Consider the following 22976-nt stretch of genomic DNA (forward strand, 5'->3'; position numbering starts at 1 on the left):
GTCTTGAGTGTATTTCTGTAAGTATCAAACCTTTTTTTTCACCTTTATATTCTATTGATCAGTGATGAGTTTGGAAAACCAATTTGATTGGTCTAATAGTTAACTTACTAATCTCTCACTAGTCTCTTCAGTATTGAAAATTTGAATTTCGTTTTGTACATTAGTTAATAATAAATTCTTAAATAGAGTTTAAATCCATAACGATTAGTCTTTGACATGTTAGATTTGAAGATACCATGAAATAAAGAATAATGAGTTTGAGGAAGCTACAAATGAAATAAGCTAGCAAAACATGGGAAGAATACATATTAAATTTGAAAGAAAAGTGTTGGTTTCTTAAGTGGATTTGGGGCAATCGTGGGTTAATAAACGAATTTTGTCCTTTAAACGCGACCCTGCATTCATGTCTCTGTTGTCAATGGTCTCCTCAACTCTTACCGTCTTTTGAAGGACGCAAGGGCCATAGCCAATTTAGCCTTAAGTCCCAATATTTCAGTAAACTAAAGTAAATAGCATTATAGCATAGCAACACTTGCCAAGTCCAAGGACAAATCATAATTGACCAAAAGAGAAACCAAAAGGTAGAATAACAATATATATCGAGATAATACTCAATTTGGTCCTAAAGTTATACTCGAACCTTAATTTAATTTTTAAAATTTTAATTACCTCAATTTAGTCCCCAAATTTTTCAATTGATTCTGTGATGAAAATCTATATAGGGACTAACGTGATTAAAATTTGAAAAATTTAAGAACTAAATTAAGGCAATTGAAACTTCAAAGACTAAATTGAGACTCGAATGTAATAAAGACCAAACTGAGTATTTTCTCCATATATATCTATGACATGAAAAACAAGTACTTTTCAACGGTTTTTAAGTAGAATGACACCATCAGTCATCAGACACTTTATTTTCAATAAATCGGAATCATTAAATTAGTTTTAAATTTTTTTTAGACAAAATTAATCCTTTTATAAAATTTTGATAAGAAATTAAACAAATTTGTAGGTAAAGTTTGTAGGATTAGAGGAAATGGAAAACACAAGAGTTGAATATATACAATAATCTCTCATCATATCTTGGTGATGACTAACTAACTCATACAGACTATTACATTTTTATTTTTTTTGTTTTCTAAAAAGGAAAAAAAAAAGAGCAAAATAAAAGAAAGGAGGCTGATTCCTGATCTATAGTGTTTTTGAGGAAATGAAATCAAGTAAATTTTTCTTGAGACTTAGTAGACAAGCGTTTCAAGAACTCGTAGGTAGTGATCATGGTTGTAGCAGACATGGACATGGAAGCCCACCTTGGAGCCAAGCCTCTGTAACAAGCTAAAAGACCACCTTCCTTAACCAAGTTCCTTATGGTTTGACCAAAAGTCAACGGCCTCCTTCTTCCATTGTCGTCGGCATCCAAAACCTGCAACCTGGTCTTGATGGTGTCAAGCGGCATTGTGACAATCGCCGACACCCCACTTGCTAGAACCGCACTCAAACCTTGCACTCCAAGCATGGCCCTTGAATCAGGCCTAAAATGATTGCAGTTATTGTCACACATGTAAGAACCAAATGCACTCCATATAACTCTATGCACCATTGAATATGAAGTCCACCAAACTGCATTGGAAGGCGCGTATGTTAATATCGAAATACCGAATCCTCTGTAGAACCCTCTGGCTCCATCAGCACACAGAATCTTCCTGAAAGCATCAATGCCGTTCCTGTAATTCTCTGAGTTGAGGTTTCTCAGCATGCTGTTGTTGCTACCGCCATTGCTGCTGCTGCATCCTTGAACCATGAGTCTCTGGCTCACAACATCGATTGGGGTCCACACAAGTTGCGCCGCCATAGCAGAGGTAACACCTGCGGCGGCGTTAGACATGGCGGTGGCTGTGGTGTCGGAGAAACCCAATTCCATGAGGCCGGTTCCGACATTGCTCTTTGTGGCTTCGAGTGCCGCCATGTAGAGTGCGCGAGCTGGGATAGTTCCCATCAGAGAAGTTCCGAAACCTTTGTAGAAGCCTCTGAAACCTTCGTAGCGCATAATGGCGCAGGACATGTTCAGGCACGAGTATTTTGCAGAAGAAACTTGCTGCCGAGTTTTCAGGACAACCATGGGGTAAAGTGCGGCGGACACGCCGGAGAATAAGGCGGCGCCGAGGAAGAAGAACTTGGACTTGTCCAGCATGTGCCAGTCTATCTCCGCCGGAAGATGAATCTCCGACGAGGAAGAATCGTCCTCTGCGGCACTCAAACTCATCTTCGCCACTTTGAACAATGAACCAACTCACCAAGCACCAACCGCTTCGGCAGAACAACACCCTCCTCCTCTGGAGCTGTAAAAAGAATAGATTTTTAGGGTTTCTAATTCTAGTAGAGGACACAAGAAGAAATGGGAAAAACAGCAGAGTGCTGAGATTCAAGAAAGGGCAGAATTTGAGGCGGCGGATCGGAGAAAAAGGGTCAAATAATGAGGGATTTTGTTACTGGTATGTAGAGGAAACTATGGGCGTTAGTAGCAGACACGGCATGGCGGCGGTTTTGGTTGAAGTGGTGGTGGTGGCTGAAACAGTAAAACCTAGTAAGGGGAATTTTCAGAGGTGTGGCGGGGTCGTACAGAAGAGAGTGTGAAGGATGGGACATCGAAGAAAAAGAAAAAGGAGGAGGAGGAGAAGAGTGAGGGTTTTGCGGATCATGGAAGAAATGGACACGTGTCCGTTGCCATATCGGTGATCCCTTTTTGGGAATTATGGTTTTATCTGTGTAGTGTGTCTGTGTTCACTGTTTTGGGAAATGGGGTTCGGGAATCAAAGCATGGCAAATAAGAGGAACGTGGTCACGCACACTCACTTAACACTCATGACTCATCACTACTCCTATTACTCAATTTTATATTACGTTTAGCTGTGTAATTAACGTGACCCAATCAACCTTTTATTACCTAGGTAGCGTTTGTTTTGAAATATTAAAACAGAGATTAAAAAATTGATTTAATATTATGTTTGTTGGTTCAGAGACTGGTACTAAAATTTATTTTTATCTCTAAAATTTCAATATTTCAGTATTTCTAAAAAGTAGAAATACAAAAAACTAAAATTTTTAAAGATAGAAATTGAAACTTTAATAACATTTTATACATAAAATACTCTCATTTCAATTAATTATTTTTAATTTTACCCTTTATGCAAATTAAATTAAAATTTTATTCTTGTTTTAATTTCTGTCTCCTATTTTATACTAAACAAAATATTAAGATTTATTTTAATCTCTGTCTCTTAGTCTCTGTCTTTTAGTCTCAATCTTTCTATCTCTATTTCTCTACCAAACACTACCTTATAAAAAAAATTTTAATATATCTAAAACATCAATGTTCTAATTATTTTAGCCGTTAATTTAAATTATAAAAAATATATAATATATATTAATTAAAATCAACCATTAAAATAACTAGAATACTGATATTTCAGGTATACTTAAAATTTTTCTATTACTTTACTGTTATAATCATGATCTATAACACTTAATTCACCTGGCCTGGTGGGCCCATCATCCAAAACAAACAACAACTTGGAGGCTGAGGCACATCGTTCTTTGTTTGATGTAATTCTATCAAAATTGTATTAGTTGAGGTTGCTTAATTTCCTGGATTTGAACTCACTGTTTTCAAATTATAATATACTGTGCTGGTGTGCTAAATTGTGTCTCTTGTTTATTAATGGATAAAATCTTATGATGCGGTAAAAAATAGAAGCGAAAATCTCTTCCTTATCCATATCATACGAGAAGGAAAACATCTTCCAACACAACCGTCGACTTAAATCACTAAACAACAAAAGGCGAAGGTTACAAAACTATGCCTTGTCCGTATTATTCTGCACCTTGTAAGTTAAGCAGCATATTCAATATTCAAGTAATAATATCTCTATTATTATTTATTTATTTTTTTTATGATATAAAAAACAATCTTTTTTTTCTATTTTCATTAATAACATCCAATACTAAAAATGAAAAATGTTAAATATACATATGTAAAATAAAAATAACAGCCCCTCTTTAAAATAAAATAAATATTTTATTTATTAATATAAACAATTCTAAATATATTTATGTAGGTGCAGTATGTGATGACTAAGCCAATGCGGTGGCTAAAATAACTAGAAACGTGGCATTATTTTTTTTTGACATCTGAATGTATTTTATTGTGCTGTTTGTTATTGTGACAGTTTTAGAAAATGGTAAATATATTCATTTAATTGAATAAAATTACTACTTTTGATTAACATTAGCAAAGGAAAAAAAAAAATTTTTTTTATGAAATATGGCTAATATGGTGGCTAGAATGGTTAGAAACGTGTTATTTATCTCATTTTGATATCTGAATACAATTTTTTGCGTCGACCATCATTGTGATATTTTAGAAAATGATAAATACATTAAACTAATTGAGTAAAGTTGTTACCTTTTGTTAACATTACTAGAGGAGAAATAAAAATAAATAAGTTTTTTTAATGAAACATGGTCAGTGTGGTGGCTAGAATGGTTAGAGACGTAGCATTTATCTCTTTTTGACACCTGGATGTATTTTGTTATGCTAGTCGTCATTGTGATAGTCTTAGAAAGTGGTAAATACATTAATCTAAGTGGGTAAACTTGCTACATTTGATTAACATTATCAGAAGATAAGAAAAATAAACAAGTTTTTTTTATGAAACATAGCTAGTGTGGTGACTAGAATGGTTAGAGACGTGATATTTATCTCTTTTTGACACCTGATAGATTTTGTTGTGCTGACCGTCATTGTGATAGTCTTAGAAAATGGTAAATACATTAATCTAACTGAGTAAAGTTGATACCTTTGATTAATATTATCAGAGAAGAAGGAAAATAAACAAGTCTTTTTTATGAAACATGGCCAGTGTGGTGGCTAGAATGGTTAGAGACGTGACATTTATCTTTTTTTGACACTTGGATGTATTTTGTTATACTGACCGTCATTGTATTAATTAGTCTTAGAAATTGGTAAATGCATTAATCTAATTAGATAAAATTGCTACCTTTGATTAACATTATCATAGAAGAAGAAAAATAAACAAATTTTTTTTATGAAACATGTCCAGTGTGGTGACTAGAATGGTTAGAGACGTGATATTTATCTCTTTTTGACACCTAATAGATTTTGTTGTGGTGATCGTCATTGTGATAGTCTTAGAAAGTAGTCAATACATTAATCTAATTGGGTAAAGTTGATAATAACTTTGATTAACATTATCAGAGAAGAAGGAAAATAAACAAGTCTTTTTTATGAAACATGGCCAGTGTAGTGGCTAGAATGGTTAGAGACATGGCATTTATCTCCTTTTGATACCTGGATATATTTTGTTGTGCGAACCGTCATTGTGATAGTCTTAAAAAGTGGTAAATGTATTAATGTAACTGAGTAAACTTGCTACCTTAGATTAACATTATCAGAGGAGAAGAAAAATAAACAAGTTTTTTTATGAAACATGACCAGCGTGGTGACTAGAATGGTTAGAGACGCGACATTTATCTCTTTTTGACACCTGATATATTTTGTTGTGCTGACTGTCATTGTGATAATTTTAAAAAGTGGTAAATGCATTAATTTAACTAGGTAAAGTTGATACCTTTGATTAACATTATCAGAGAAGAAGGAAAATAAACAAGTCTTTTTTATGAAACATGGTCAGTGTGGTAACTAGAATAGTTAGAGACGTCGTATTTATCTCCTTTTGACACCTGGATGTATTTTGTTGTGTTGACCGTCATTGTGATAGTCTTAAAAAGTGGTAAATACATCAATTTAACTAGGTAAAATTACTACCTTTAATTAACATTATCAGAGAAGAAAAAAAATAAACAATTTTTTTTTATGAAACATGGCCAGTGTGGTAACTATAATTGTTAGAGATGTGACATTTTTCTCTTTTTGACACCTAATAGATTTTGTTGTGCTGAACTGCTGACCGTCATTGTGATAATCTTAGAAAGTGGTAAATGAATTAATCTAAGTGGATAAAGTTGCTACCTTTAATTAACATTATCAGAGAAGAAGAAAAATAAACAAGTCTATTTTATGAAACATGACCAATGTAGTGGCCAGAATGGTTAGAGACATAGCATTTATCTCCTTTTGACACTTGAATAAATTTTGTTGTGCTGACCGTCATTGTGATAGTCTTAGAAAGTGGTAAATGCATTAATCTAACTGAATAAAGTTGCTACCTTTGATTAACAATATCAGAAGAAAAGGAAAATAAACAATTTTTTTTTTATGAAACATGACTAATATGGTGGCTAGAATGGTTAGAGACATGATATTTATCTCCTTTTGACATCTAGATGTATTTTTTTGTGTTGACCGTCATTGTTTAGAAAATGGTAATTGCATTAATCTAATTGGGTAAATTTATTACCTTTAATTAACATTATTAGAGGAGAAAAAAATAAACAATTTTTTTTTTATGAAACATGGCCAATATGGTGGTTATAATAGTTAGAGACGAGGCATTTATCTCTTTTTGACACCTGGATGCATTTTATTATGCTGATCGTCATTGTGATCGTCTTAGAAAATGGTAAATGCATTAATTTAACCGCATAAAGTTGCTACCTTTTATTAACATTACTAGAAGAGAAGAAAAATAAATAATTTTTTTATGAAACATGTCCAGTGTGGTGGTTAGAATGGTTAGGGATGTGGTATTTATTTTCTTTTGACACATAAATGCATTTGTTGTGCTGACCATCATTGTGATATCTTAAAAAATAATAAAAGCATTAATCTAACTAGGTAAAGTTGCTATTTTTGATTAACATTATCAGAAAAGAAGAAAAATAAACAACTTTTTTATGAAACATAAATTTGAACTAAATTAAAATTTTGAAGGGAATATTGGGGATGAACACTATGACAGCTGAAAGAAGGATTTCATGAAATTATTGTTATGGCAGTTTAGAGACCCATTGGAGTATTCGAGTTGTGCTATAGCAGAAGTTTAAAGTATGGTTGCCACTTTAGTGTTTTTATTTGCAACTTGGCAATGTCATGGAGCTTTACGATCGACGCCGATTAAAGGTGGAGATTCAATTGTGAATATGAAGATTGCGCCTTTAATATCGCGGTATTGTTGAGAAGTTTAGGCTGTGGCAAATTGATGGTTGAAGATTTTTTTATGATAAGTCAGATTACAAGAGTTGAAAAACTTGCTGTGTGGGAGGAACTGAGCTTTATAGCTGGTCTATGTCAAGTTCTGATATGCTACATGGGTGATTTTAATGAGGTTACACAGCTTGAAGAGAGGAAAGGTCAGGATAGATTAACAGGATCTGCGGAAGATTTTAAGTCTTGGATACAAGATATGCAGTTAGTGGATCTACCGCTGAATGATCGGAAATTTACATGGTTTATAGGCAGCTCTTGCAGTCGCATTGATAGAGTTCTAGTGAGTGTAGAATGGATGAAGGAGTTCCCGGAGATTCGTTTAAAAAGGGGACCGAGAGGCCTGTCGGATCACTGTCCCATTATAGTGGAGGATACCAACTGCAGAGGCGGTCCACGACCATTTCGCAGCTTGGACTCCTGGTTTACACATGACGGGTTTCTAAGAATGGTCAGAGAAGAATGGAAGAATCTTGGTGAAGTATAGTTCACAGAGAAGTTGAAGGCTTTAACGGTGCCTTTGGAAAAATGGCACAAGGCCAATTTTGGTGACATGGACATGAAAATACAACGTTTTGAGGAGGAGATTAGGAAGATAGATGACTTGGTAGGACATGGAGTGTGATGGTACAATGGAGGCTGAAGGAAGGCTCTAGTAAGCTGTTGCAAGCAGTGGTATGTCAGGAAAGAAATACACTGGAAGCAGATGTCACGCTCCCGGCATGCAAAGGATATGGATAAGAACACTAGGTACTTTCATAACTTGGCGTCGGCACGAAGGAGGAATAACAAACTTGATGCTCTGTTAATCAACGGAAGGTTGATAAGAAATCAAGCTCAGATCAAGATTGCTATCAGAAATTTTTACAAAGCACTGTACCATCAGGAGAGATCTCCGGTTGTGGGTTTCAGGGACGGACTGGTAAATCGAATTGATGAAGAAACCTCAATAGCTCTGGAGAGAATACCGACAATGGAAGAGATAAAAGAAGTTGTATGGGATTGTTAATCGTCCAAGGCTCCAGGGAGTGACGGGTATAACATGAATTTCATTAAGAAATACTGGAACGAGATTGGTGCAGAGTTCATGACAGCTGTCCTGGATTTCTTTCGAACGTCAAGGTTGCCTTCGGATTCCAATATTACCTGGGTGGCCCTTGCACCTAAGTTCACCGGAGCGAGGGAGATCAAGGATCTTCGACCGATCAGCATGGTAGGTTGTGTGTATAAAGTAATTTTCAAAGTGATGGTTAGGAGGATGAGTTCAGTCATGCCAGGTCTAGTGGGGGAGACCCAGAGCGCATTTGTGAAGATACGGAAAATACATGATGGGGCTCTTATTGCATGTGAAATAGTACACTGGTTAAAGACAAAAAAGAAGAAAGCGGCAATCATTAAGTTAGACTTCCAGAAGGCTTATGACCGGGTTAAGTGGAGCTTTGTGGATATTGTGCTACAGAAGATGGGCTTTGGTTGGAGATGGAGGGAATGGGTGAAGGAGTGTCTGGGTACAGCGTCTATGTCGATCCTGATTAATGACTCACCATCTAAACCTTTTAAGATGGAGAGAGGCTTGAGACAAGGTGATCCATTATCTCCATTTCTGTTTGTTCCGGTTGTTGAAGTACTTCATAGGATGGTAGGGGAGGCAGTCAGGAACAAACGTATTTTGCCGCTACTGATTGGAAAGGATAATATAGAGTTATCTCACTTGCAGTTTGCAGATGACACTATATTGTTCTGTCCACCAGAGGAGGAGACCATCAGGAACTATGCCAGATTGCTAAGGTGCTTTGAGATGATGTCAGGGTTATCTATTAACTTTGATAAGTCAAGTTTAATTCCAATAAATTGCGAACAGCAGTGGACTTACAACATGTATAACTTATTGGGATGCAAGGAGGCTAGTCTTCCAGTCAGATATCTTGACATTTCCTTAGAAGCAAACCCAATATTGGTTAGGACTTGGAAACCGATAATTGACAAGGTGGAGAAAAAGCTTAGCTTGTAGAAGGCAAAAGTGCTCAACAAAGCGGGTAAGCTTGTCTTTATTAAATCTGTACTAAATAGCTTGCCGGTGTACTACTTGAGTCTGTATAAGATGGCGAAAGCAGTAGCAGAAAAGTTGATATCATTGCAGAGGAGATTCCTATGGAGCAAGGAGGAAGGTAAAAATGGTTTGGCACTAGTTAAATGGGAGATGGTTCAGACCCCTAAGAAGGTGAGTGGGTTGGGGGTGGGTGATGCAGTGATTAGAAATACTGCACTTCTTTTCAAGTGGTGGTGGCGGTTTTTCAAAGAAGAGTGTCCATTATGGAAGAGAGTCGTTTGCTCTTGCTATGACTTGAACCCCAATGTGATGCTATCAGCTTAGACATTACCTACTAGAGGGGCCCTTGGAAGGATATCTGTCAGTTGCAGGTCAGGAATAGTAATGTGAGAGATAAGTTGGTCGCGGGGTTATCTATGGAGGTGGGTAATGGGAGGCGGACTCGATTTTGGGAAGATGTCTAGCTACAAAGTGGTCCGCTAAAGATGAGTTTTCCGAGACTATTCTCTATTTCAAACCAAAAAGGATCTGTTATAGGGGATTGCGGATTTTGGGATGGGTTAGAGTGGATATGAAATTTTCAGTGGAGAAGAAAGTTATACCAATGGGAGTTGGAATTAGTGGATCGGCTACATGAAACCTTAAGGCCAATTAAGCTAGCTCATGATAAGCAAGACAGAGTTGTTTGGAAGTTCGACAAAGAAGGTATATTTTCAACTAACTCTTTTGTACAGGTGATACAGTTAGAGTCCCTCCCGGAGGAAATAACCGGTTACAGCTTTACCAGAACCATTTGGAAAGGTTTGGTTCCGCCACGAGTGGAGTTATTTATTTGGTTTACTTTGATTGGAAGAGTTAACACTAAAGAAAGACTGCAGAGGCTGGGAATTATTACTCATGGTGATAACATATGCGTTTTGTGTAAAAAAGACGTCGAATATATTCGGTTATTTGGAACGTTTGGTTAGAGAGGAATGGGCGGATCTTCAATAATAAGGAAGGAAGTGCAGAGGAGGTGTTTCAGAAATCCTTAACCAGTTCTAGAGAGTGGAGTAGTTTGGATCCCTTTTGTTGTTGATGACAATGCCGCAGATGATAATAGGGAGGGTTGTCTGTTTATAGTCTCTACATGTTCTTTTTATTTATTTTTATTTATATCTTTTTCGCTTTACTATTTTGTGTTGAGCTCTTTTGTTAAAAAAAAAAAGTAAAAAAGTTCGAAAATTCTAATAGTATTAAAAAATACAATGATTTGTTTTGAGGACAATGAATTTAATAGATAACATTTGAATTTTCTTTTATTAGGATTGTGTTGTTTTCAGATAAAAATGACTTAACAATTTTATTTCAATTAACTCCATTAATAAATACTTCTATATATTAATTTTTTATCGGTCAACCAACATGTAATTATCAAGAGCTACCAAAAATTTAGCCACTAAAAAAGTAATCATTTATGTATTCACATTATATCTCATTTTCATTATGAACGAAATAAGTAATATTACATAACTGGATAAAGACCTCTCACATTATAAATTTTGGTAAATAAAATATTTAACTTATTTATTTAAAAAAAAAATCCAAAACCAAGGCTGAATAAATAAATAAAGCTTTACTTCTTTCTTTTCTTTTTTATTCCCGGTATGTGGGCCAAATTCACTACTCACTCTTGGGTTTTTGGTACTGCTACCATTTACTTTTTAAACTCCTCTTGGACGTGTACATTAGTACCTCAGGTTTTGGCTTTAGTATTTCACTAGTTAAATGAAACGAACCATTCTTTGTCCAAATATTTGGGCTATTGCAATTGCTTCCTAAGAAGGTAAAAAAAAAATGAATAAAATACTATTTTAATTTTTAATATTTTTAATATTTTATTTTTATTCTAAATTTTTTTAAATAAATTCAATGTTATCTTATTTTTAAATTTGGTATGAATAATTAAAAAAGTGAATGACGTGAGTATTAATAACATTTTTAGTTAAGTTATATCTTTTTATTTTTGTCAATTACAGAAATATAATAAAAATTTTCTTGTCATACTTTCTCTCTTCATTCTCCTTTTATTCTAAAATCTAAAAAAATAATTTATATTGATCATCATTAGAAAATCGATTTTATTTATATATTCAAATCAAATTCAAATGTTATTACATTTTTAATATATTAATTATTTGTGTCAAATTTAATAATGAAATAATATTAAATTTATTTAAAAAAATTTTAAATTAAAATAAAATATTAAAAATTAAAATAATATTTTATACATCAAAAAATTAATATAATCCATGGTAAGGCCTAGCCCATTTTTTTTATAATTAATTGAAAATAAAAATTAAAAAATAGCAGAGCAAGAGCGAAGGAAAAAAAAAGGTAGAATCTTTTAATAGAACGTGTTAAAGTGTGTGTGAGTTGTACGAGAGAAAAAAATTGGGAGAGTGATATTTAATTTAGATAAAAATTTAGTTGCAGCTAATTTTACAGGAATTTAATAGCTGAAAGACGTTGAATAATTTAACTAATTTAACTAAATTTTTATCTAAAAATTTTTAATTATAACTTTAGATAAAGTTAAGCCTCAACTTTTACCAATAATTTAACAGTATTTGAAAAGAGGAATGTGTTACCATTAAATAGTTATCATGAGATTTTATCTAAAGGTTTAATTTTCTTTACTAGTTACATAGACCAAAATTTAATAAAATTGCTGGCGCCTAATTTGAAAAAGAATATGGCATACGCTGGAAGGTTCAAGAGTCTTCTTGGGCAGAGCATTCTAGACACCACTTTTCCGATCCTCACAGCTCACACACTCTCCCTAGAACTCTCACGTACCTTGTTTTCTTCATCATTTTTCTATAAATATCGTTTAATTTCATCCAAAACTAAACGAACGTGACAAAATAAGATTAGCTGAGGGTTGCATTGCAAGCAAAGCCATAATAATGGACTTGAGGAAGATGAGTTGGGACACCCCAATATTCTCAATCTTGGAAGACATGCTCGACTTCGCGGAAGAACAACCCGAAAGAGAGAGAGGCGGCAACAAGAACAACAACCCTTCGAGGGCATACGTAAGAGACGCGAAGGCGATGGCGGCGACGCCGGCGGACGTGGTGGAGTACCCGAACAGGTACGTGTTCGTGGTGGACATGCCGGGGATCAAGGCGTCCGAGATAAAGGTGCAGGTTGAGAACGAAAACGTTTTGGTGGTGAGCGGTGAGAGGAAGAAGCGGGAGCAACAAGATGAAGGGGTGAGGTACTTGAGCATGGAGAGAAGGGTTGGCAAGTTCTTGAGGAAATTCTCCATCCCTGACAACGCTAACAAGGATACCATTTCTGCTCTTTGTACTGACGGCGTGCTCACCGTCACCGTCCAGAAGCTTCCGCCGCCGGAACCCAAGAAGGCCAAGACCATTGAGGTCAAGTCTGCTTAATTGACTAATCAACAAGTAAAGATTTCATGCATGTATGTGTTTGTCATTTGTGTGTGGTACCTTATTATTGTTGAAAATTCAAGTGCAGTTAAGTGAAGTTGAAATTAATAGTTAAAAATTATTAAATAATTTAATTAAATTTTATTTAATAATTTTTTGTTATTAATTTTACTTAAATTTAACTCTCTAAATTTTTATCCTTATTATTACCTCCACAATAGCTTCTTCATGGTGACTGGTTAATATATGGTGTGATCTTAGCTTCCACTCGGATGTTGTGTTTTTTAAAGAATGTAACCGTTTTGTTGTAAATTCTTTATAATATGACGAGGAGTGTTAGGAATGACAACTTTTATGATTTATAACTATTAATAATATTTTTAATAGTGTGAAATTTTATTTATTATTATAAATTTATTCTTTGTTTTTTGTTGGTTACATGGCCAAAATTTAATAAGTTGTTGCGCTTAGATTTTTCCTAATATAATTAAAGATTTTCATTTCAAGCAACGAATTGCAAGCGATTCTTGTTACTCTTATATTTAATTTGAAGTTTTGAACTGAAGAATCAAGCAGCTAAGGTCACACTTTGTAATGAACCTAATTAATGTTGCCGCGTTAAGGAAAAAAATTGTGAATAAACAAGGATGATATATGTTATAGCAAATGCTGCCACACAGTAAAATGAGTGTACGGATTAAGGGCTTGATTGGGTTAGGTTCTAAGAAAATATCTTTTGTTGAGTTATCTTTTTTTAAAAGATCTTAGGAAGAAGTAAAAGTAATTTTATGTTTGGATATCTTATGTAAAAAGATCTTTTTATCTATCAATTATGTTTGGGTATAAGTATAATAATATAAAAGTATTTTTTTGTTTATTTATTACATGAAAAATATCTTTTTTCTAAAGAAAAAAATCTTTTAAAAAAAATGTAAATTACAACTTTTCAAAAAAATTTTTTTTTTCTAGTACTTTTATTTTTACTACTAGAAATTTGACAAACACGCTAAAAAATAAAAAAAGATCTTTTTTTATTAAAAAAAAAAATCTTTTTTTAACAAAATAATGGCGCCCAAACAAGCACTAAATTCTTTTTACTTCGTATGAACACCATAATAAAAGTGGTTATTCACATGTTTTTAGGGGAAAGGATGATATTTATTATGTTAATGTGAAATTATATTAACTTTATGTTTGGTAACTAATAAAAATAATAAAAAATAATTAAAATTTATTATATTTAATATTTATTAATTGTTGTTAATATTAATGAATATTAAATAAGATAAATTAGTTTTTCTTGTCTTTCGGGTATTATGATTTTGTTAAATAATTTAATTAAATTAAACATGACAAATCTTTTAGGAAAGGATGATATTTATTATGTTAAGAGAAATGATAGAAAATTATTAGAATTTATTGTTTTTGTTATTAATTATTTATTAATATTTAAAAATATAGGCTAAAATAAAATGTTAAATGACTAAATTAAAGAATTTGGGTTGATAGATAAAAATAATAACAAAAAATAATACATTTTGATATTTTTTATGTTAAATGAATTATATTAAATAATTTAATTAAATTAAACATATTTTTTTTATAATTTGTAACTATTATCTAGGAAAGATTAAATAGCTACTATAATAATAACAAGGGATAAGTATTATTTTGGTCCCTGACATTGAGGGTCCGAATCGAAACCGTCTCTATTGTAATTTTGGATTTAAAATCATCCTTAATGTTTTTTTTCGTATTAAAATCGTCATTTTTAATAAAATTTTTTACTTTATTACTAAATTACCCTTATTAATAAAAACATTATAAAATTAAAAAAAAAAAGAAAACACGGGAGGGGCAGGGGAGAAGGGAAAAGGGAAGGGGGAAGGGGGAGGGGGATAGTGGCGGCGAAGGGGGAAGGGGAAAGGACGTGTGGGGGGAAGGGGAAAGGGGGAGGAAGAGGGGGAAGGAGACGGCGGCGGCGGCGAAGCTTGCAGCCGCCGTCGTCGTGGTGGTGCCGTCTGCCGTTGGGGATCGCGAGGGAGAGAGGAGACGCGAGCCACTGCCGCCACCTCCACCTCGCCGCCTCCGCCTCCGCCTCTGCTTTCTTGCTTTCTATTTCCTGTTTTCTGTTTCTGCTTCTTGGTTTGGTGTTGTTTGGTGGTGTTGTTGTTGGTGGTGGTGGTGGTGGTGGTGTTAGTGTTGATGGTGGTGGTGCTGGTGGTGGTAGTGTTGGTGTTGGTGGTGGTGGTGGAGGAGGAGGTAATTGTGTTGGTAGTGGTGAGGATATTTTTGTCCAAAAAAATTAAAAGGACGATTTTAATATGAAAAAAAACGTTAAGGATGATTTTAAATCCAAAATTACAAAGGGGACGATTTCTATTCGGACCCTCAACGTCAGGGATCAAAACAATACTTATTCCTAATAACAATAACAACGAAGCAAGGGAGTGTCACATCTGCCAAGGTTTTGCATATTGTACTCGCATTATTTTTTAATCTAACAGGTTAAGAAATGGTTCTTTAATAAAATGTTGGAACTGTAAGATTTTGATGGACAAATTCTGAACAAGAAAGAGGTATATCCTAAAAATTTTGGGACAAAGTTTATGTAAACAAAAGAAATAAAGGTCTAAGCTTTAAGATCTTCAAGATCAAAATTTAACTCTTTTGACAAAACAAGCTTGGAGAATAATAGAAAATTCTGATTCGATATGAGTAAATATTTTGAAGATCGTCTATTTTTTTAAAGGAGAATTTTGGAAGGCTAAATGCTATAGTAATGCATCTTGGAAGAGTATAATACAAAGAAAGGGACTTCATTTGAAGACATGGTAGATGGAGTGTGGGTGATGGGTCAAGGATTAACATTTGGGATGATTATTGGGTGGTTGATGAGGTAAAAATTCAAACACAAGGAGGAACTGAGTTGAATTATTTTAGTGAGTTGTTGAAGGATGGAGAAAGGTGGGATATGAGGTAAGATTGAAGGGGTATTTAATGATATAGTCAAAGTCTTAAATTCTTAAGAGTCCTACAAGCATTTTGAAAAAAGAAAATAGACTTATCTAACCATATAGGAAGGATGGATGCTATAGTGTCAGAACTGGATACCACATAGCTAAAATGGAAAGTTAGGGTAGCAAATCGGAAGAAGCTTCATCAAGTATGAATTTGGAAGAGTTATGGAAAGAGATATGGAATGTCCAAACTATCTAAAGGATTAAAAGTTTTATTTGGAGAGTAGCATAGAATATATTATCAATAAATGAAAGGTTGTTTAAAAGAAAAATGGTCAATTCTCCTATGTGTCAAATTTGTTTCAAGGAACCTAAGACCATCGAACATATATTATTATTATGTCCATAGACGAGGACAACTTGATTTAGTAGTCAATGCCAATATTGTCCCTCTCAGAAACACATTGCAAGTTTTGGAGAATAATTATTGCAAAAAAAAATTGGAGAATTAAGGAAGAATGATGAGTTGACAAAAACGAAAGGATACAGAAAATGGCTTTTCTAATATGGGAGATTTGGAAATCCATGAATCATGCCATTTTCAATAATAAGGATGTTATTAAGGCCATAACATTAGAAAACCAACATAGAAAAACAATTGATCAACCAATCCAGAAGCAAACAGAAAATAAAAGACTTAAAGGGAAGCTAGTTACCTAGAGACTTCCACCAAAAAATTGGCTAAAAATGAATGTTGATTTAGCTTTTTAGAAAGTTTCTGACGAGGGAGAAACGATAGTAGATACGTGGAACAACTTTGGAAGATTTCTTATTGGATCTACAGATAAAATCAAATCTGTATCCAATATTGTAGCAGAAGCGTTAGCAACAAGGAATACCTTAATTTTAGCAAAAAATTTATAGCTAGATATAATACTAATTGAGTCTGATTGCTTACCTTTGGTGTCGGTCAATAAATCAAAGAGTAGCCTCTAAGAGATTAATCCGATTTTGTAAGATATTTTTGAGCTACAAGAAAGCTTCAATAATTGTGGATTCACCTGGATTCCAACAAAAGGGAACCGATTAGTACATACCATAGCAAAATTAGCAAATACAAATCAATTGGGATAGAGGTGGTGCACTGATCTACCACCGAAAGTGAAGTTAACTAGGGGCATCTCATGGAAGCCATGGAGCTTTTTCTCGGCGCTGGGATTCAAGTTCAACACATCGAGAGAGATATGATTAGTTTGGGGTTTGAGTTCGGGCGGGTTGGGGTTGGGGGTTCGAGTAGGATTTTCGGGCCTAGCCCAAAACCAAAAAAAAAAAAAATAGAAATGGTTCTTTGCGGATATGAATTTTTTTTTGGGACAATTTTGCAAATATGAAGTTAATTGCATTAACAAGTGGAGTAAACACTACAAAAAAGTGCTAATTTGCGGCGGTTTTTTTCAAATTTGCAGCGGTTTTTGACTCTCGCAAAAAGTTATGTCGGTTCAAAAAACCGCTGTTATCTGAGATATTGCGGCGGTTATTGACCCCTGCAATTAGCGACGTTTTTTTTCAACTTTGTAACAGTTTAAAACTCCCACAATTTGGTAAGTCAAAATTAAAAAAAAAAATTGCAGAAATTTAAAACCCACAAATTAGTGACCCAATATTAAAAAAGAAGTTAGAATAGATTCAAACATTCATAATATCAAACAAGTTAATTAAATACATCTATTTTAAAACAATCTTCTATTATGTCATTCTCACAAAATGTGTCATAAAATTTACACTAAAATCAAAGGATTGATGAAAAAATGAAACCAATTTAATCAAACATAGTATATGATTGCCAATTTGATTGTCACTAGCAGATTCTACACAAAAAGAAATATACAAATGAGTATTAATATCCACGGCAAAAAAGTTAACAATTATTTAAAACTATGAATATGATGTCCTGTAAAGTTAACAATTTAAATTATCATTGAACTGTGAAGACTTTTAAATAAAAAATTTGGTTATATACTACCTTTCTAAAACGTTGTCCTGTGAAGTTAATTTGTACCATCAATGAGCAAAAGATGGTGAAATTCATTTATAAACATGCAAATTATAGAATTGAATTATAAGTTGAGGTTGTGCACAAAAATTTCATAACCAACTCAAACCTAAAATGGTGATTCTAGAAAATTACAAGATCAGAAATACAACATCTAACTTGCATTAGCTAGGAATTTCTATAATTTTAAGTTCTTTCACAACAATGTTTTTCTTCAAGTTAGTATCATTTGATATATGTTAAAATAATTATTGGGTTTAATTACTCTGTCAATTCCTATAATTTTACTGAATTTTCAATTAGGTCTCTATATTTTTTTTCTTTTTGATTGAGTCCCCATATCATATCAGATTTTATAATTAAGTCCCTACCGTGACAAAAATATTAGAATTAACGGAATATTCTGTTAAACAAAATAAATTAATACTTGACTGAATATTCTGTTAATTTCAACATTTTTTGTCACGATAGGGATTTAGTTACAAAATCTGATATGGCATAGAGACCCAATTAAAAAAAAAAAGTATAAGAACCTAATTGAAAATTTGATAAAACTATAGGAACCGACTGAGTAATTAAACCTAGTTATTGATTTTTACAAAATACTAGTCACAAGTGACAAGTACTTGGATTTCCATGAAATAGTTTCAAGTTCATACCGCGCTATTTGCACATATAACAAGTTCATAGCGACCATCCCATGAACTGCTCTCCACCTAATTCACGCAATTGAACAAAGCTGTTGTTCCAGCATAGCATGCATTTGTTGAATCAATACCTTCAATGTCAGTATTATTACTCTTGTAATTGTTACATGAGTTAATAAAAGATGTAGGAATTACATAAGCACATACAGATATATTTCCTTCTTTTTTATCCTTTTAAATTTTGGCTCATCTATATTTCAGAAAACAATAATCGGGACAAAAAGGGCAAGAAAAAGGGCCATAGGTAGTGTTGCTGCAAGCTTTTATGTTTGTAAAATTTAACATAAGTTAATATTTAAATATTATAAGCAGAAAGGTCTAGAATCTTTTAAAGTGAGTCCCCAACAATATGATGTTTGTTTCTTATTGTCGATACTCAAAATCAAAACAGAAAATGAGATAAAAATACCTCAAAGAGTTACATAAGGAAGGTTCTTAATGGATTTGCTTTTATCAATGACAATTTCACTACCAACTTCCATGCGTCCAATTTGTTTTGGATCAATCTTATACTTTTGAAGAAGCGAGGATACAGCTGTCAAGCTGCAGTTTAATAACCCAAAAAAAAGTAAAAAGAATAATATTAGAAAATAAAATAAATAAAATCACTATAAGCTAAGTCAGCAGCTCCATCATACAGGTTCACAAAGTAGCATTGGTCAACTATCAAAACTGAAATAAGCAACATCCCTTTTTGATGCACAAATACTTAATTTTCACTCATCTATGTTTATGTATATCAAATATTATCACCCTAAACATGTTAAATTTGTGATTGATTTCTTTTAATAAAATTCTCTTAATTATGTATTATTTATATAAAAGAAATTCCTAATAAATAAAATTTATTTCCTCTTTAGAATCTCATTACAACATATTATCCTCTAACCAAACTATTAAAGAAATTCAAACTAATGATAAATAGGATTGATATATAGGATATGACAATGAAAAATTGGTAAATGACCTCATAGAGATAACATCTTCAACCTCAGTACAAAATTTCAAGCAATCTTGTCCAAGACTAATAGTGTATTTTCCTTTGCTGGCCCCATCGTGAGTCTCCAAAACTTTCTGCATCAAAATCACGCAACACCCCACAAATCAAAACCGTTAAAAATTGAACTTTATCTAGAAATATCAAGGATTCCTACATTCTTTGGGTGGAAAGAAGTCATGAAAATTAATTCAAAAATAAATACCAGCAAGAAATTAACAGAAGTAGAATAGAACAGAGTAGAACACAACAACGTGCTTGAATAGACAGAGTTAAACTTCGAAGGGCAAAGAACCAAAAAGTAAAAGCATCAGGCAGCTAGAGTTTGACTTATAGAAACTCATAATAAACCCATCATTATAAACTAAAAAATAGAACAACATCATAATAAACCAAGAATTGAAAGCCATAAACCAAAAATCATAAACCAAAAACCCAAAATAAATGTTATTCCCTGAAGTATCTCTATCTGAAACTGAGATCTATTGATCAGAGGCAGAAACCGACGAAGAGGAGGCAATAAGGACGCAAAAGAAATCTTCGATTTTTTATCTTGAAAACAAATAAATTCTCGACTAATTAAAAATACAAAAGCGTCTTTTACTTTTAAAAATATGAGACATCAAAATATTTTGTATTTTAGAAATTAAAAAATAAAAAATTTATTTATCTTTTTTTTCTAACAATAGTTAACCCGCCACCCGAGTCCAAGAAGCCCAAGACCATTCGGCTCTAGGCCTATTCATGTTGCTTCCTCCGATAATGAGGATGTTTATTCACATCTTTTTTGTGTTCAATCGTGATATTTATGTCCTATTATTCTTGCAGTTTGTTCTTCTTGATCTCTTCTTATTCTTATTTCTTCTTCGAGCGTATATACTCTACGTGCATGTCTCATATATGCGTATGTTATGGATAATTTGTTTACGCACTCTCACATATATGTTATTATGTTTCTCTGGTGGCAACAATAATTGGTGTAAATGCTTCCTCACATAAATCAACATGTTATATACTAAATATAAGTTATCATAGATAAAAAAAATATAAGTTATCATAAGTTATTATTGCTTATTAAAATACGTATTTAGTTTACCAAAAAAAAAAAAATACGTATTTAGTATTTTAAAAAAATTATTATAGTATTATAAATAAGTTTCGTTACTTTTTTTTATTGTAGATTTGTTTTTTATTATAGTAGATTTAAATCTATAACTAATTATTTAATTAAAAATATAAATTAATGTGTATATATATATATATATAAATATATAATAACTAATTTAATAATTGATTTTTAATGTGCATAAAATATTTTTGTCAAATTAATGGTATATTATATTTGTTTCGTATATATTTTTAAAAATGATGTTGTTTGTAATTTTTGCCTTTTTTAATTTTGGTCTTGTCGACATAACGTTCACCGTAAAAAAGTTATGAAACAAAAAATTCCATAGCAATTCTTTTATATTTTTTAATACATTAAAAATGTAAGAAATGAATTTAAATTTTCAAAAGTTACTATATATATTGTTAACAAGTATCTTAATTAATATCTTTTTAATTTTATATAAAATTACATCATATCTAAAAAAAAGTAGAAATTGTTTTTTAAATAAGCGGATGAGTCTTGCTAGAGAGTCAATGAAATATTTGTACAATGTGTACAATGGACTATTGAGTTAAAAAATGAACATCACCCATACTATCCAAAATAACCAATCGGATACTCTTAATCTTTTGGATATAGAGTTCTGATACAATATCACTCATCTCAAAAGTTTCAACCGATAGAAAAAGGTAACACTAATAATTATATCTCTAATACTAAATTGGATATCCTTAAATCTCTATTGTACAAATTGTACAAATATTTCATTGACTCCCTGTACTTTCTCTGAGCTTATATATAGCCCACTCTATTCTCAAGCAAAGAAGTCCAATACAAATCTAGGTTCCGCCCCATTTCATGAGATGGTTCATGGTTATATGAAAGAGAAATTTTTTATTAAAATTTATTAAAATGTCTATACAAAATATTTGACACCACAACATACTCGCTATTCACCTCAATTATTCAATAAATAAACAATAAAAAAAAACCCTTCAAAATGAATAATTGTTTGCAATTAGTTAATTTTAATTATCTTGATCCACTATGTAATAGGTGAGACAGCCAGATAGGTAGGAGATGGGCTTTTAAAATAGAAAAAATCGGATCCCAGAAATATGATATTGTCAAATGACCCAAAAATAAATATCTAATTGGAATTATGGATTTTGGATGAGTCATGACACATGAGTCCATAGAGGAAGTGCTGTGTTCTGGATCCTACTAGAAGCATGGGGGAAGTTACGAAACGAACCTCCCAGAACTTCTTTTCGTCTCCAGAACCTCCTATTTTCTTCTTCTCTCACCTTATATAAATATATCCAAACCTGTCACGTTCTTCTCACTGCATAGAAACAAACAAAATCTTCAAAGAAACAACAAAATTCGCCATGGATTTCAGGTTGATGGGACTCGATTCTCCATTGCTGAGCACCATTCACCACATGATGGATATGAGCGACGACAATGCCGACGCCAAGAACATCAACGCTCCCACAAGGACCTACGTGCGTGACGCGAAGGCGATGGCGGCTACTCCGGCCGACGTGAAGGAGTATCCTCAGTCGTACGTGTTCGTGATCGACATGCCGGGACTGAAGTCCGGTGACATTAAGGTTCAGGTGGAGGACGACAACGTTCTGATCATCAGCGGCGAGAGGAAGAGGGACGAAGAGAAAGAAGGTGCTAAGTATTTGAGGATGGAGAGGAGGGTTGGAAAATTCATGCGCAAGTTTGTGTTACCGGAGAATGCAAACACTGATGCTATTTCTGCTGTGTGTCAAGACGGAGTTCTCACCGTCACCGTTCAGAAGCTTCCTCCTCCTGAGCCTAAGAAGCCTAAGACTATTGAGGTTAAGATTGCTTGAGTCTGCGGTTTTCACGGCCATTTTAAATAACTATCTAGGGTTTCCTTCTTCCTCGTCGTCATCATCTTTGTGTTTTGTGCTTTTTTTTCCCCCCTTTCTTTTTAGGTTCTGTGTATGCCTCTTGGTTGTGATGACTGGAAATATGATCATTTGATGTGATCATTTTATATGATGTTTGTTAATGCATATGATTGTCCATCTTGTTTCTTACATCCTTCTGTTATTTACCGATCTTGGTAATGTACCAGCTTTTTGCGATATTAATAATCGGTTTAGAAGTTGATTAGGAACAGGGAATAAGATAAGAATGTGAATATAAACATAAAATAAAATAAGCTAAACGACAAAATCAACTGTGATGCTGAACGTACTCATCAACATGGATAATTTAAAAAAAAAAAAAACAAATAGGTATAAAATACATTTAAATTTTAATTTTTTTTTTTAAATTTGAATATTTCGATCCTACATGGTCTATTAGATTTAATAAAAATTTAAATATATTTTTAAATTTTTAAATTTACTAAAAAAGATCGTTTTCTAAAAAATAAGAGTACATAAAAAAATTTATATTTTGAATAAATTAATTTTTAAAAACAAAGTACTA

General features: G+C 32.9%; 3 protein-coding genes and 1 long non-coding RNA gene across 4 annotated transcripts; 2 read left to right on the forward strand and 2 right to left on the reverse strand.

The window, feature by feature from the left end:
* Positions 1-1005: 1005 nt before the first annotated feature.
* On the reverse strand, positions 1006-16489 carry LOC112767151 (uncharacterized). Its single transcript, XM_025813032.3, has 2 exons — positions 16350-16489; positions 1006-2339 (listed from the first exon to the last, which is right to left on the reverse strand). The coding sequence occupies exon 2, from the start codon at positions 2261-2263 to the stop codon at positions 1217-1219; it is 1047 nt and encodes a 348-aa protein (XP_025668817.1). The 5' UTR covers positions 2264-2339; positions 16350-16489; the 3' UTR covers positions 1006-1216.
* On the forward strand, positions 12103-13050 carry LOC112767154 (17.6 kDa class II heat shock protein). Its single transcript, XM_025813035.3, has one exon. The coding sequence runs from the start codon at positions 12182-12184 to the stop codon at positions 12671-12673; it is 492 nt and encodes a 163-aa protein (XP_025668820.1). The 5' UTR covers positions 12103-12181; the 3' UTR covers positions 12674-13050.
* Positions 16490-17296: 807 nt separating the features above from the next.
* LOC112767155 (uncharacterized) lies at positions 17297-19967 on the reverse strand. The gene is made up of 4 exons (XR_011875713.1): positions 19361-19967; positions 18803-18936; positions 18346-18464; positions 17297-17501 (listed from the first exon to the last, which is right to left on the reverse strand). It is a non-coding gene; the product is annotated as an uncharacterized lncRNA (long non-coding RNA).
* Positions 19968-21582: 1615 nt separating this feature from the next.
* On the forward strand, positions 21583-22579 carry LOC112765072 (17.9 kDa class II heat shock protein). The gene has a single exon (XM_025810936.2). It carries the CDS (start codon positions 21893-21895, stop codon positions 22367-22369), a length of 477 nt encoding a protein of 158 aa, XP_025666721.1. The 5' UTR covers positions 21583-21892; the 3' UTR covers positions 22370-22579.
* Positions 22580-22976: the final 397 nt, after the last annotated feature.

The sequence above is a fragment of the Arachis hypogaea genome, chromosome 17, assembly GCF_003086295.3.
Source record: "Arachis hypogaea cultivar Tifrunner chromosome 17, arahy.Tifrunner.gnm2.J5K5, whole genome shotgun sequence".
In the NCBI taxonomy this organism is placed as follows: domain Eukaryota; kingdom Viridiplantae; phylum Streptophyta; class Magnoliopsida; order Fabales; family Fabaceae; genus Arachis; species Arachis hypogaea.